The sequence below is a fragment of the Sinohyriopsis cumingii genome, chromosome 6 (assembly GCF_028554795.1).
Source record: "Sinohyriopsis cumingii isolate HCF-2022 chromosome 6, ASM2855479v2, whole genome shotgun sequence".
Taxonomy (NCBI): Eukaryota; Metazoa; Mollusca; class Bivalvia; order Unionida; family Unionidae; genus Sinohyriopsis; species Sinohyriopsis cumingii.
This window is the reverse complement of record NC_142966.1, coordinates 100621291-100638663: the sequence shown is the minus strand read 5'-3', so window position 1 is coordinate 100638663 and position 17373 is coordinate 100621291. Positions and strand designations below refer to the sequence as shown.

Here is a 17373-nt window from a genome sequence, read left to right as displayed (position 1 = left end):
TATATATATATATATATATATATATATATATATATATATATATATATATATAGTACTTGCGAAGAAGCGCCGTAACTTGAAAATTGTTCCTAAGTTTAATAATCCAACAAGAAATAAGAAAAGATAATCAAGCATAAATCACTTTAAGTCAGTAATATTATTTAATTTTATAATTGGATATTTGATTTCTCGTCCAAGCTATACAAATTTAATCTATCAGAGATAGCATTGGCATCATAACCCATTACTGAAAAAGACATTATTTCTCGGTTTATGTTCCATTCTTATTGTAGCATCTGCGACCATTACCATCGTCGTCCTTCACATCATCATCTGAGGAGATTGAAATAATAAAAGCGAATAGCAATGATTGTTATTGGGCAGATACATAAGGAACGAATAAAAATACTACTGCTTCTACAACTAATACTAATACGACTACTACTACTAATACTACTACTACTACTAATAATAATACTAATAATAATAATAATTGTGTCATTAATTCAAAGCATGTAAATTCTTGTATTAGCACAAATATTTCAAACTGAAAGCATGATATACCTTTTTAATTCAGTTTGAAGATCGTAAATTCTCTTGGCCTGTTCCAGCTTCTGATATATCGACTTTTCCTTTTCTTTGTCAATGGCTGTTTTTCTTTGATCCAATGCAGATTGGGTTCCCTCACTTGCCTTGTCCTCAATCAGATCTTGAACATCCTCATTTAAATCATCCAGTATACATTCTAGGACGTGTATCTGCTTGCTCTGATTTCGGACATTTCTAATGAAAGACATGAATATGCTATTCGAGTATAAGTTTCTTGGAAAGACTTTTGTGGTGTTACATATTTGCAGGGATAGAAGTTATTGTTTGTTACGGCTTTAAAGTGTTCTTATGAAGTTATTAAGATTCTAGCCAAATTAATAACTTTGCTTTGATTTTTCTCGTTTTGAGTTTCTCAGCTATGCATACTCGTTGATGCAAATGCCACCTTCTTATGCACATCATTATATGAAATTAACATGTATAAATTTTGCGTAAAATTGTAATACAAAGAAGATATATTTATCTTTATTACAGTCCACCAACATTTATTGCATAATCAGAGCCTACTTACTGAAATGTATTTCAAACATTATACCCCGTCTTTAGAAGATCAAAATTTTGTCTGTGAGACCAAAGAAAGAGAAGCTTACGTTTACGTTTACGTTTTCGTTTACGTTTTCCTTTCCCATAGCAAACCGATCTCTACATAATAATGTCACATTAAAGTATAATACTAAATACGTTAAAAATGAATGTCTTAGCGTTCATTCGGGTGGCACCTTCTTCTGAAAGAAAATGCGTCAGTCAATTGTTTTGTACCCATCTTTTTGGTTTTCCTACAAGATATTGTATATAGTCTCTGAGTCAATAGAAGAAAAATTGACATCTATTATTTTTTAATGGCTTAGCATTCACAATAATTGTTTTTCATTACTAAACCTTTGCTCTGAGGTTATAAATATTCTTGTGCTAATAACTGTTTGCATGGTTTCTCAAAGACATCTTTACATTAAAGGTATTAAAATACTCGAGATACATACTTGTAACTGTGCAGGAAGACACGTCTACCGTGGGAACAAACTGAGTCACTATTTATTGACTAGAGATCAAATGATTGGCTACTACATTAACGTGGAATTTATTTATTTATTTCTCCTATACAAATATCTGTTATTCCAACTTCAGTATAGTTTCTGTCTATACAATTTCAAAACTTTTCTTCGGCCTAGAAATAATGCACCCCGTGTTCATTATTTAGAAAGTTTGCACACACTTTAGTCTTGAAACCCACGCAGGATGTATCACACAATAAAGTATGCATTGCTTACAATATTTCAAACAGGGAGAGTATAGCATTAGGTTGATAAATTTTAAGTTAATCATGCACATGTATTTATTTTTTTGTGCTTTGGTCAAGTTTCAAACTTGCTGTAAAGTAAATGGTATTTTCAAACTAAAAACATTCTCTACCAAGCATTTTTGTTCAATATCAAATGCGATCTTGAGGCATGCTTAAAATATTTCTCAACATTTTGCTCCACTTCTGATATAAAAAGTATAGACAGGGATAGAATCAGATTTTTTTTTTTGGGGGGGGGGGTATTGTCAGCAACCTGGCAGTGATGTGTCTGGTGATCACCTGCATATGTACATTTCGGATTGAGACCTTGCACTAATAACAGTTCGTTTTAATTAATAATTGATAAATTCATCCGACTTAAGGTCGAACATGGTGAAATACGTTCACTAACATTGTTCTCGTTAACTATATGTGAGCTGTTTACATCTGAACATTGAACGGTAACCATGTAAAGACTTTGTGAAACCTGATACCCGTTCGAGATCGACCATGTACTGAAAATAATCATCCGTTACTTGCATGTAAATGTATATGTCCCTCAATGCGATGGCCATCAAGATCCTCTAGTTCTGTGGTGTAAATTGACTTCATTAGTATAGCCACAAAGTGTATTGTGGCATTGTCTTGATTTACCTTACTTTGAAGAATACAGCTGGAGGACGTGAGTATATATTTATATCTGTATGATACAAAATCCTTACTTACATCTGTTTCTTCAACACACTCAACGCCGTATCAAAACATTTCTTTTTCTGCATAAAATGTCTTGATGGTTCATTTCTTCCACCCTCGTTGTTATTCTGATTATTTTTCTTCTCTTTCACTATTTGGTTTTCATTCCCTACATCTTTTGGTGTAGGAGATCCAGGATTTGACAGGACATTTGTATCCACCTCTGAATTATCATTGGGTATAAAATTGTCCAGCTCCTCGAGTAACTGAGCTGCATAATCTGCCTCCCTGTGGAACCAACATATATTTCTGTAGTATACACTATTATTGTGCTCATTTTAAGTAAATATAACAAAATGTCGTTCATATACATGGTTAGCTTGATGGATATGTTCCTGCTTTGAATATCTTAACCACCTCTATAAAATGTTCGTGTACGAATGCTAAAGGTGTCATTGGACCCAGTTACGTTCTGTTTGTTGTAAATTTGTTTCAATATGAAAGTTTGTCTTTACCTTGCAATTATTAGCTGTAAATACATGGAATTTATTCATATAGCCAAGTGCTTTAAATTGCTACCTGACAAATGTCCTCTTGATCATTGGCCTTTTTTATCTTAGTTTTAGTGGAGGAGAGGCGGAGACAGACATATCTGGGTAAACGTGTAGCCTAGTTGCCAGGTTGGACATTGTGCTGTTACAAAGTATCTAAATGATATTTCTGATTGTGTGGGTGTCATTCATTGTAGCTACCTAACTATAATTTTGGAATCTTATATACAATATAGAATTCAAGCATCAGCTGTCATGAATACGCTCGACGATGAGACAGAGACAGAGAAATCAGGAGTTGTAAACATGCAAAACTGAAGTATTCCCAGCCTTTTCAGTAAGCAAAATGTGGATGTGTCGCAGAGTCCATTAAAAATATGGTATTTAAGTATCCAATCACAATATTTACTTAAACAGAATATATTCAATTTAAATGTTATATAACCCACAACGTTAAGAAAATCCGTAGTTGCGCAAGAATTATGTGCTGTTTTCGTTTTATGTGTAGTTTCTAGATGGGAAACATTAATCAATATCAGAAGTCCGATTTTGCTTCTGGCCTGACAAAAATACCAAGGCTGCTCCAATTGTCTGTATTTAATAGCAAAAATGAACATTATTTACTCATATTACAAAAGATACAAAAATGTAACTGACAAGAGCGGGTAAAAGTTAAAGGATGAACATTCGTTTACATGAAGAAATAGTTTAAAGGCGCAAATACCCGCATACTTTTTTAGCTCAAATTGAAGTTCATAAATTTTCTTCGCTTGTATCAACCTCTGGAATTTTGAACTTTCTTTGCCTCTGTCAATGGATGCTGTTCTTTGATGCAAGGCAGATTGCGTCTCTATTTGTATCTTGCCCTCTACCAGATCTTGTACATCCTTGCTTAGATCATCCATTGTGGACTCAACGAATTGCTTTTGTTCGAACTGTCTTCGAACATCCCTAATTAAAAATAAAAATATATATTTAATAGGAACATCAAAAGAGTTCAGTAGTGTTCCACATTGACTAGTGTGCCCCAGTTCTAAAGTGCTTTAACAGAGTTTAAAGGTTTCAGTTAATTTGATACCCTTATATATTATCGTAACATAGTTTATCTTCTGCTCATGATGCTTTTCAAGAAACCTCTTGGTGTAGAGGATCTATTGCTATGTATATGTTTATATGGCATGTGCATGTATAATTGTAAATGTGAATATAATACAATATTGTGATAGCAAGAGAGGTTCATTCTTTATTAAATTATATCAACGTTTTTGGATAATTCCTTGCATATTACAGGGCTTTTCCTTTCAAATAATCTGTACATATTGTTTAAAATTTAAGATCATGTTTTAAAAACAAAGGTGTTCCTTGTATTTACATATTCGTACAGAAACAAGAAAGTCACGTTAATACGAAGAAAATAAAAATGCTACGCTCTGAAATGATCGCTCATTGGCTAATGCGCCTTGAAAGACATACGTGCTGCCTGAACATTCCCGAACAATAGTACTTTTTCAGTACCCTTTATTTTTCTTCTAAACCGTCTTTTCGCATAGTGGCGAAGTCATCAAAAAATAGATAGAAATCAATTTTTGTTGACATAGATGCACTTTTGTTGACTTCATTGACGTTTATGAATTAATAAAATTTATCTTCAGATGTAGTGGATCAAAATATTTTTAAAGTTACAAATTTTATAGAACACTCGATCTCTGTCCACTTAGATTTAGTAGAAAATGATGCCTGGTTTATAGTTGAAGGGTTATTTGATGACATGCTTTATGATCGGACCATTAGTATAACGTTAACGTTTAATTTTAATTTTCAGAAACTTTGGCATACTTTTTACATTTTCATAAATTCAGCTGACTTTAGTTTCTTTCTTTTTTTTTTTTTTTCTCTTGTTATTTTGTTCTGCAGCGACACAGCAATATATAATGTGTTCTCACCCAATATGATCATCCTTTTTAGGACAACTTTTCAATTATTTCGCTTTCAACGGAAAATTCTTAATAAAACAAAACCTATTTCTATTCTTCACAAAGTGTATGGATTTAATTCAGTCGGTAGCCAGGATGTTTTGATTAAAATTGTTTATCAAGCATGAATATTCTCCTCGGACTTCACTTGGTGTAAGTCTGCGTCATCGCCAGAAACGAAATTATAGATGTTTCACCAGACATCATGCAAAGTGTCAAACGTGCGTTTATGGACACGGGTGGATTCATTGATTGCATCCAAGGTTTGAATTTAGATGTCTCAATTTTAGCAGATTTGAATTATCCCGCAAACTTGCGTCATTGGCTTTACTCTTACAGTTTAACACGACTGTGTGTTTGGACCCGAAAAATACTTTACCAAGACTCTACAAATATGTGTGAAAGTATAATCGAGCAAGAATATTCTCCGTGCGCACTTAGATGTGTAAATCGATTGTAGAATTTTGGACTGTCTCCAGTTACAGTACTTCATTTAAGGTTTAGTTGATATGATCAGGATGTTCGCGCGTGTCTTTATGAACATCATTAATGGGTCAGCTAACTATGTGCAATTGTCTCTCTAACGGTTGAGTACCAGAAGTATTGTATCATCCATCGATGACGCTGTCAAGAATTACTTTGATTACCTTTCCACTGAAGATACATGTGTGTTGTTGAACAACATTATGACGTTTTTGACGCCGTCAATCGTGTCTTTGGCACGTTCGCTGTATTGTACTTTTATAAAATCTTTCCTTGGACTTCCAGTAATGCTTCACATGGAAGAAAATATAAAGATGTGTCATAAACCTGACATTCTACTGGTCCTTTCTTGTTTGGATCCCTAGCCTTGTCGCGTAATGTTGATAATTTTGCTTGTTTCGATCTCGCAGCACAGATGCATCCATATCAAACGTGGGACCTGATACATTTTCACTTGAGTCATTTTGTATACATGATATATTTGTTTTATACCTTTTACGAGACAACCGTAATCTTCTTCCTCTAGCCAGGTTTGCAATCACCGAATCTGACAGCAGTTCTTCAGCGGCTTGATTAACAATTTTACTAATCGGACCTGACATCATTGCTGATAATGGTTATGTAACTGGAACCGCCTTTGATTGTCGAGTCAATAATCGCCGTCATCAATCTCGAATCTATTTTTCAACGACAACATTTGTGATGATATTGACGACTCGCCAAGCAAATTGTTTATCAGTTGGTACAATTTGTTGCCCTGTGAACATACCTTGGGTATTATCACCAAGGCCATCTCCACCATATGTCGCGTAAATAGGTTCCCTCGTGCTAACAACGCGCATCGAGTTTATACGTCAACGCACAATTTTCATTATATTGTAATATCAGGTTGATATTCAAGGTACGATTTCATAGTCAATGTTTCAGCACTCAAGTCTAATAGAGGTCAAACTTGGTGAACAAAAGTAAAACGAAAGTTTTTCATATATGGATTGTTACACGAAATATACACGGGCGTGAGAGTATTCGATATTATATCAGATGGGGACACAGTAGAGGCGAACTCAAACAATATATAACTGTTGAAGAGTCGTAACTATCACTAATGGGGTCACAGGTCAGATTAACCTCAGTTGTAGCAGTGATCAAGACACTATTGTAATTGGTGCCTTTGGGTCCTGCATTCAGATATCCTTGGTTATAATAATATCTTCAGGAAAACCGAGAATTGTTCTCAACGATGATTTCTCAATATCAACCGCGTACGTTGGAGATTCGATTGTATGGTGATCCACGAGCATGCTAATTGTACAATCGCGATTGGTCACCAATAGTATTCTTCATCGGACCTCTTCATTACTTGTATCAATCTTATATGCTCCACTGGAACGTCCAGGTTATGCCACTGTCTGATCAAACACGAACGAATTTTTTGCGGGCAATCCCCTAAACGGCAGCGATCGAATAGTATACCAACTCCAATAAATACGCAATGACGTCATTGCATTTCCAGTATTAGCGACTTTTCAGTAATAACAGGTGAGTAGAAAGTCATAAAAGCCGGCTTAATAGACGAGATCTAATCAACGAGGTAACGATATGAATTGTGTTTCCATCAATGCAGCCATTGTAGCATTAATATAACGCAACCCATTAAGTTTCTCAGAATTCATCATCAGTTTTGTAATATACGTCACTGATGCCTTAAGTATTCTCCTACATTAATGTGATATGTTATTTGGTCCATGATATCGTTGGTGAGCACTTGCTGAAATTCGACGTGGTTTCATAAATGCCTTCTGTTGCGTCCTTGCCCATACCAATTGACCCACTCAGTTTTACCAGTCGATTCACAAATGAATCCACTGGAACACTTTTGAACTCTTTGGCTGTTATGACATTATTGGCAGTTTTTAGAAGTTTTTGGTTGTTTCACGTTTACGTCTGGGCTTGCGTTCACGACCAATGAGACTGTATCAATGTTTATGTAGTTTCTCTTCTAATCGGAAAAATAATCTTCTTCTGAATAAAGTATTACTCGTTGTTGCTCTCATTCAGACCCATAGATTCTTTGAAATAATGATCTGTATGTTTTACTAAAAGTATCCCAATAAGCGTTGTCGCCTCGCTCGCCATACTCTGCTGTGGTGTCTGACATTTGATATGATTAATATGATTATTACATTGTCGTGACAAATCAATAGTGAGAAAAATATATGGGTTTTTGGTGTCCTTCGCAAACACATCCCACGAGTACCTGTAAGCACATCAAGGCCATTTCATGCATGAGACCATGCGCATCAATGCCACCAATCGAACATTTTGAGAACATTATGATGTGGTTGATCATCAGCCGAAGGTGCAAACATATACAACCGATTCCATATCAGCTTTCCTGAAATCATATTCAGCAACAGTTGAGGTTTTCCTGGTCCAGCAAACAATTAGCAAGCGAACTGACTTAGAAAAACAGGAATTGATTCCGTCACCATCCTCGACTGCTATGGGCTTTGCTTGTGACGAGAAATCAATTAGGTCAACATTCTTTGGTAGAACTAAAGGTTCCAGTTTTTAAAAAACAAAATAGTCGACCACGGTGATGTCCCTGCTGAATTAACAAAATTACCAGGAATACCACTTATTAAATATCGGGGCGAAAAACGTATAACTGGATACAATTGATGTGGGCTCGAGACACGGCTTGATATACAACCAACCAAAGCCTGTTGAGGACCTGTTAATCGTCTTGATGATGTATGTTACCGACATGTACGTCAGCCTGCTGACGTGGATCTCATCAAAACATTCAGCAAGTGTGGCTGCTGCACTTGAACGCATTTATGCACGTTCACTATTAACATAGCCACGAACATTATAAGTTAATTCTGGAAAAGAAATTCTTGGATGGGTTGCTTCCCTGATAGTGAAACATATGTTCAAATTGGACATGTCAAAATACATCGTGACCAAGATACCTGGGAGCAATTAAATCGCAGACTTGTAGAACATTTATTCGGGCATCAGTGCACGCAGGAATTATTAATGATCTCTGATATGAGATACTAGCCCCTCGAATGCTGGCACTTGGATTGCATACAAAGCGATTTCACGAATGAGTAACGCGACGTCCATTAGTCATACAAGCACTAAAAACGAAATCACGAATTAAGTCAATGCGATTCGACAAAAGATTATTAAGGTTAACCAGAAAATCACCACCGTTAGAACCACTCGGAAACAATTTAAAGCACCGGGAGAGTTAGACGTCAGCAACCTTCGTGCTACTAGCCCAGTATGTTCCAACGATATGTTTACTAGTTCGGAACGGATTGATACTTCAAGACAACCAATACATTACCGTTTGGTTCTTGAACACCTCTCAGAAGTTTAACCATGGAAGGCATAGACTACTAGCCGGGCATTTGTGGGAGAGGAATTACATGCCGTTCCAAAGAACATGGAACTGTCAACAAGATCTATTTTAAAGTACTATCAGAAGTTCTTGGACGTCAATCAATCATAAGTTGATCCACACTAGCATGATGCCTCAAAATGTCTTGGCTCTGCTAAACAAAATATGTTCTTTCAAATATTTGCTGTTGTCAAATTCGTTCGTGAGTACGCTTCGATATCTAAATCAACGTCATTTTTGCTGATATGCATCAGCAGCGAGTCTCTGTATCTGACATGACCCTGGAGAAATGATTTGATCTTGTTATAATAGAACCAGATATGAGCCACTTCGACAAGTCCAACATGAATGAATCAGGATTAATTGATTTTGTCATCTTCTGCTTCACTTTTGTATTATGCACAGTAACAAGTCCACCATCAAATATCTTCCAGGACTCAAATGCTTGGTTCGCGAAAAGCCATCGAAGTTTGTCTTGCCCCATATCACGAAGAAGGTCGACTCGAACTCGTTTTCGTATATTTTCCATTGTTTACCCGAGTACAGAATTGTTCATTAATTTAAAGAAATCTTTTTCAAAGTCGTTCCTGGAGGCTGTTGGCGAATCCGTATACATTCTATGTACGGTGCCATCCATGCGCGCTGTCGAAATCCAAACACTCGAAGGACTTTACTTACACGCAATTACAATCGCTGGTACAACTAAAGATTTTGCACAATAAATATAGAATTGCGATTGATCCGGAGACGTGGGACATGCTTAGTACATTCAGTAAATTTACGACCGTATTCATTCATGATTGCACACGGATAACGTGATAGCCGCCCACCGGGCACGAACAACGCTTCTTGTGCCTGTTAATAATGGTTATGAGTATGGTGTAGTTGTTCAGGACATTGTGAATCAACTTTCAAAGAAGTATCAGTGTCATCATTGCTGTTGTAATTGCGTACATATTCTGTATGTCAGCATCTCTGTGGTCAATCCACTGAAATTCATCGACAGGTAACGGCTCCATCATTCCCCAGCCATAAAGGTTATTGATGTAATTTACATTATTTTACTGATTGAGAAAGATGGGTCATACTCGTTTATGATTAGGTTGTTTACGCACCCATATCGATGACTTGCCATTGATATTCCGCCACTAAGGGCGCGCTCAATAAATAAGTTTTGGACAACATCGGTCAGCATTTCAATTTCGATTTTAGTTTATCACAGTAATGTATCCGAAGCTATTCCAGGTGATGAAAAAGTAATGTGCAGGTTCGAGGTTATATACGTGCATGGCAGTGTCACGAAATTTTTCAGCTCATAAGAAAACAACAATACATCGATACGCAGATACAGATAATGATATTCACCGATGATTTGGCATTCAAATACCGACCAAATTGTTTTGCGCGAGCGTTGTCGTTTGCGAATATACCTTCACGTGACATCAACAACAAAAAATCTGCAATCGGTGGCGATTGAATTTTATAATATGTTCCGTAATTGCTTATGTACTCACATGGGAACGCACCTGTTTTAGATAAGTAGTGAGTTTGATTTTCTCCACCGGTAAGTTACTTATTAACATGTCGAGGAACGAATTCGGAGACTGTAACGAATTGATGAACTCTCATTGACCCAAAGGGAACCTGGAGCATTTTCCACGTTGCTTCGAATAACCCTTCTTGGTGCTATTGACGCTGATCCTACTGCTTCCATTATTAGATGACCATTATATCCACACAGGTTATGAAGCACTACATGGATGGGGCAGATTCGTAAGTATAAATTGCATGCACATTGCGAAGCTCCTCTATGCGCGCCAGTGATGTCAAACTGATCACGAACTTTGAAGCAGCTTCCATCCATTGAATTAAAAACTCTTTCACAGATCCACCATTAAATTGCTTTTGAAAAGCTCACTAGTTATCAACATGTCTTACGGTGAGTAGAACTGTGACCGGATCCATTTCGCCTTAAGTTCAAGCGATTGAAGAAAAACCTCAACTGAGTCCCGGCCACGATACAACATTGGTGACTCATTTTTTCCATTACACCTACCTAATGTATAACAAACCTCGCAAGGAATATTGGTCAGCAACTTGTGTTGTATTTGTTTTATCGCTATTGGGTGCGAACAAATCTTCCACTGGAACGTTGAGACATTCAGATTTTCGGACACTTTCATCTTCCTTGCACAACTGTAAACTTCAAAACCTTTTGTATGGTGCTAGCACTATTGTCTGCTGCGGTTTTCACTTATCCCACAGCAAAAAGAGTATGGTTAGTGAGCAAATTGTTCGGTGACAAATATATGTATGCAACGACTTCATGAATATTTCTTACTGTCGTGCTTGTTGTGTCGGTATAGAAACCTGCCAAACCTTTTTTTCTATACATAATAAAATAGCAATTCTGAGCCAATCATATCACTCAGGAATAATGAATCAGTATTGGTTCGTTCGCTTTGTATATGTGGGGACAGTGTAAGCGGGTTGGTCTTAATCCAAAGTAAACACATTAACAGCGATACCTCGCTTAAAGGTTTCAAATTTGTTCAGTTAACCCTTAGTAACCTGCACGGAAATTTCTATATTGCTAAAACTAAGTTGACTAAGGTGATGTTAGTATTTCAAGGTTCGTCTTCATTATAGAAGGATTGTACACGAACAAAATCGCCCATTCGAAACATCGATAGTCAACTTTCTTAACATATATCACTGACCGTGAGAGAATACTAGTTGGCTTTGGAAAATAAAGCCATCCACAAAACAGCTGATATCGAGAAATACGTCCTTTGGCTCGTGTTTGTCTCGAAGGTTCATCCTGATCAAGAGTTGGTATATGTTTCCAAAATCTCCATAACTGCAGTTACAATGACAGTTTTGTTCATTTCAATGATTGTTTTCTTCATCCTCAAATACACCTAATAACATAAGCATATCAGCTTCTCATTCGTCTCTTTGTATTCATACACTACGCTCAAGTGCAAATTGTGTTAGCTTTTATACTGCTGGTGTTACATAAGGATCCATTGCTATATTAGCATCGAGTGGAATGAGTTGATTCAGTGCATCTCTTGGTCTCAATAATTCAAGTATGTCGGATTGTGCATATTCGGTATTCGTATTCCAAGTTCTTGTGAAATCAATTCTGCCTGTCACACAGTCGGCATGCTTATTTAGTAAAGCTTTATCTAACTGAAAAGTCCGAAAATTATTTGTTGAAAAGCATTTGTAATCTACCAAGATCACATACTTCAATGAATTAAACCTATATATAATCTTTTTTATTTATATCACTGGGTTCGAGTCTCGGATTCAGCCAATGTGGGTATGTGAGAAAGCTTGCCAGTAGCTCAGTAGCTTCTCGTGGGTCAGTGGTTCTATCTGGGGTTTTTTCGGGTTCTTCCTCCACCATTAATACTGGCCGCCATGTATAGCCTATCGTGTGCTAAAAAATGGCGTTAAACCCTACAACAACAACATTTATATCACTGTTTCGGGCGTTTGTTCTGTCACAGGTCTTGGTGCATATGTCTCAGGTGTTTGTTCTTTTGTAATAACTTGTTCAACCTATTTCTAATCTTGGCCGAAGCGCACGACAATCTTCATGAGCAGATTTACAGATCCAACAAAGTTGATTACGTGATTTGACTTCAACGCCACATTTAAGGCATCCTAGAGCAACTGTGCCAACAAAATATGCGGGAAAATGTGATTTACAGTATTTCTAACGGCATGTTCCGCCACGCATAGTTCTTATTTTTTCATGAATACACATTTACAGATATTGCGTTGCAAGCTATGGACCTGCTATATTTGTAGAATTTTAAGTCTATAATTGCATCGATCTCTTGTTTCTTTATTATTATATATCTGATAGGCTGTTGTACGGAAGTAAACGTTTCAAAGTCTAAAGGATAGTACCGATGACTGATGTATAACAATAAACTATACGACACTTTTTCATTCATACAGTGTACATACTATACATATATTTTAAATTTATCACATACACATACACATATTTGCACTTTAAATGGAGTTACGATATGATCCGGGAAACTGTGTATTGACCGAGTGAATGGAATCCTCACATCCCTCTAAGTGTGTCCGCTACAAAATGTTGTTCTACGATTTTTCTTGTTCACATATGCAAAATGACAAGTTGATTGTTTTCTTTTTTAGTTTCCTTTTTTTAATTCACATTTTTTAAATCAAAGACACATTAAGATTTAAACATAAACAATGGTTGTTATGCACTACTAACACGGTTAGCTTCTTATGCAGTGAACCGAAACTGTCAGACATTCACGTACTGACGTATGGAAATTGGCGTGGAAAAAGGGCAAAGCGAAATGACAAACCAACAAGAGGTAATTAAAAGCGTTTTAATATATTGCCAGTGCATCTAAGTCATTATTCTGCTTTAATGAACATTTCCAAAGACTCTAAAATTCTTCTCTCTCTCTCTCTCTCTCTCTCTCTCTCTCTCTCTCTCTCTCTCTCTCTTTGGACGGTTTGATTAAACTTTTCATCAATCATAGGTCCAGAGACATCGTCGTATGACAGAAGCAAAAATCTCCAACGATTTTCGTCCATATCTAGCTTCGATACTCCAGAATTGGACGGCAAAGCGACCATTTGGATATTTTTTTATATTAAATAATTATTAATCGATTTTTAGTATATTATAATAGGCATAAGAAACAACAACAACAAAGTATATAATATGCTACAGTAAGCGTGCATCGTAACCGACAATTTAGCATATAGGCCTAGTGACGACTGCTACTGCAACTATGTATCATTGAAATTATGAACACTGTAGATAGATCCCAAGGAAAGCATACACATACCGTTACGACGAGCCAAATTACTGTAGATTACTTGGTACATGTTCAGTTTAAATGTTTTCGTCCAGCGCAATATGTTTTTCTCTCTCACTCCAGATTTTAGCTTATTTTGTCCCTTACGCACTAGAGGGGAAATGGGAATGGAAAAAAGAAAGGATTCCAATGAAATTGTGTACCATTTTAATTTCATTTAGAAAACAGGAACTATTAATACTTCGTATCCTTATGTTCATATGTCCATCTATCATCTATAATTAATGAACAAGTAGAAATTCATCATTGATTTATAGGCCTGCAGTTGCAAGAATATTTATAGATGGATCACAATTTAATATACCAATAGTATTTGCTTTATAACAACACTTTAAATGACAAGCTATGTTAATGCATATGGTATAAATAAATTAAAAGATTAAAAATTCTCTCTCTCTCTCTCTCTCTCTCTCTCTCTCTATATATATATATATATATATATATATATATATATATATATATATTATTAAATATCATCAGCCCGTATAAAAATATATCTGCCATAGTATATGGTAAAAAAAAACATGGTTTCTTTATCATTCAGGAAAATATTGTATAGTTTCAGTCAATAATAGAGGCCTGACTGAAAACTTTACCATGCAGATCATTATCATAATAAAATTCGTGTCTACCGTAGTTGTCTCATAGACGCTTTTGCAGGCTACTGGTCGCTTTTTACATAGACCACTGCGACTATCTGATGTAACTCCGGCCACTATTTGGCAACTTGTTTGGCCACTCAACTTTCATTGATTATTAATCTACGGTTTGCACATAGTATGTGGGTTTTATGTAAGAATGAGCAAACATTCATAGCGATAGACCACTGTGACCTAAGTGAAACTAAAAGAATAAAAGCAGTCATTATTATTCTAATACATATTTTAAGACGTAGAGTTGTAACAGAATGTAATTTACAGCTGCGTGATGAACATTTACTATTTTATCGCTTTTGTTACATACTAATCCTTGTTTCTTGATAACTATGCCCTGGATATTTCCCATGCCACTTTGTATGTTATTATGTTTGCCTTACCAAGGGGGCGGGTCATCTTTTTGGAATTCGTGCGACAAAATATAGCTGTCTGATTAATGCTCAATCAGATACCACGGTTCTTTCATGTAAATTTATTGCGCCAGAATTGCCCCGAAATCTGTCTTGTCCTTAGATCTTAAAGTAGTTTTGTATCTTTGTGATATAAAATGCTTACTTACGTATGTTTATGCAAAATACTCGTCGCAGTTTCAAAATGTTTTTGTATTTTCGTAGCATATCTTGATTGCTGGTTTCTTTCAGGAGCGTTGTTACTCTGATTCTTCGTCTTTCCTTTCGCTGGTTGGATTTCCTTCCCTTCGTTGATTGATACAGGAGTATCGGGTTTAGTCAGGATATTTGAACCCTCTACGGATTTGTCATTCTGGATAAATTTGTTTAGATCCTCGAGTAGCTGAGCTGCATAATCTGCTTCTCTGTGTAAAAATGTATTTCTGGACAATTTGTGTTTTTATCTTACGTAAAAATGGACAAATTTCTTTCATATCCATTATTTGCATTGCATATTATCTCGATCAATCATCCAGTTTACTTTCATACAATCATGCATCTTTATACCTTTATTGTATCTTGAAACCATGCATAAACGCTCTAACCTCTGTTTGTGTATTAGATTAGTTGCAATACAAAATTATTTACTTGCATTTTTTATACGGAAATCCAGTAAATTTATGCATTATGCTGCGTTTGAAGTTCAGCGTACCTAGGGGGTGAGCTTTTGTCCACTTTCCAAATATGCCAAAGTTCTTATTTAATCTTTATTTCAGGGTAGGAGAGCCTGAGAAATAGAAGAGTGCTTCAAAAGTATAACCAAGCCATATTTCCGATTTTATAGGTGCAAATCTACTTAAATTTAAGAATTCGACCTTACATATATTGTAAAATTCAGGTTTATGAGCTTACCTCTGCGTTTGGAATTTAGGTAACTATACAAGGAATGTATTGACTAAAAATGAAATAGAAGGTTGTGTATGTATATAAGATTGGCGCATCCCTAGCCTTTTCCGTGACAATTCGTTTGAAGTATCCCGGTGACATTCATTTTGAATGCTATATATGCAACCATTCCGGTGGACTAGTGGTTAGAGCGTCTGCCTCGGATGCGGGAGGTCGTGGGTTCGATCCCCGGCCGAGTCATACCAAAGACTTACAAAAATGGTATTAAAAACTGCCTCGCTTGGCGCTCAGCATTAAGATGTTAGTGTTAGGACTGGTCGGCCTGGTGTCAGGATAATGTGACTAGGTGGGACATCATGCTACATGTCTGCGGCATGATGCTCCAGTGCTAGACATCACTATCAACTGCCACACTGCAGACATCGTAGCGATATGACTGAAAAATTGTTAAAGCTACATTAAAAATCCAAATCAAACACACACACACACACAGACACTCACTCTCTCTCTCTCTCTCTCTCTCTTTAAATATATATATATATATATATATATATATATATATATATATATATATATATATATATATATATATATATATATATACGTTACGTTAGAAATCACATCACAACACATCTATGCTAATTGACCTAACGCGTAGCAAACTACTATTTCAATATATCACAAAAGCAAACCACTGATTCATCAAAAGGATCAAATGCTATATTCGATTCAACTCTATATTCCCGAGCTCAAATATGTTTAATTGACCAATTAGATTTATATATACAGAGAGAGAGAGAGAGAGAGAGAGAGAGAGAGACTGCGCATAACTTTGCAGAGGAAGCATTTTGTGCTGTTTCTCTACGGAAGATGGAGCTTAGCAAGATTTTTTATCTTTTGTTTTTTATTTTTATTTTTGCTTTCTTTTTTTCCTTACGTTTAGGGAAATCAATCTGCCCTATAAACCAAAACGTGTATTACTTTCCTGTTAGAAGAGGCTGAGGTCGCTCCCATTGCCTATTGTTTGCATCTAGCTACGTGTTGATTTTCGCTTTGAGAGTCAATGACCTTTCCAACAATTACAGCAATTCGAAATTCTTTCAATTTGTTGCATTCTCCTAGATGAATGGAGAGGAGGATTTGGATCGATGACCCATTTTTTATGGGCGGTAATGCATGATGTCTATGCGACAGTTTTCGAACCATAAGCAACGAATTAGATTCCTTCGTACAACCAATTTACATAATATGATGTGTTTGATTGTATTGGTTAATATTATATGCCTCAATATGACAAGATGAACAACATAAATATGTTAACATTTAACTCTTGGTATTTATTTGCTAATAGCGTGGTATACATGCCAAATATGAATATTTGTTGTAACAAGTATACAATTTGATGTTTGCAATATACTTTAATAACTTTGCAGAACATTACTTTATCTTACCTGCTGCAGTGGACAGTGAATACGTTGCACATAAGTTTGTGATGAAAACAAGTTTTTCACAACGTATTAAGGGGACGACAAAAAA

At 36.0% G+C, this 17373-nt stretch overlaps 1 protein-coding gene across 1 annotated transcript in view; it reads right to left on the bottom strand.

Moving 5' to 3' along the window:
- LOC149797565 (uncharacterized) overlaps positions 1 to 17373 on the bottom strand; it is a 116416-nt gene that overhangs the window by 21827 nt on the left and 77216 nt on the right. Inside the window, exons 8-11 of the mRNA XM_089960776.1 lie at positions 15102 to 15356; positions 3865 to 4083; positions 2615 to 2869; positions 565 to 783 (exon numbers count right to left, since the gene is read on the bottom strand). Coding sequence (XP_089816902.1) covers positions 565 to 783; positions 2615 to 2869; positions 3865 to 4083; positions 15102 to 15356 — 948 coding nt within the window. The remainder of the gene's footprint in view (positions 1 to 564; positions 784 to 2614; positions 2870 to 3864; positions 4084 to 15101; positions 15357 to 17373) is intronic.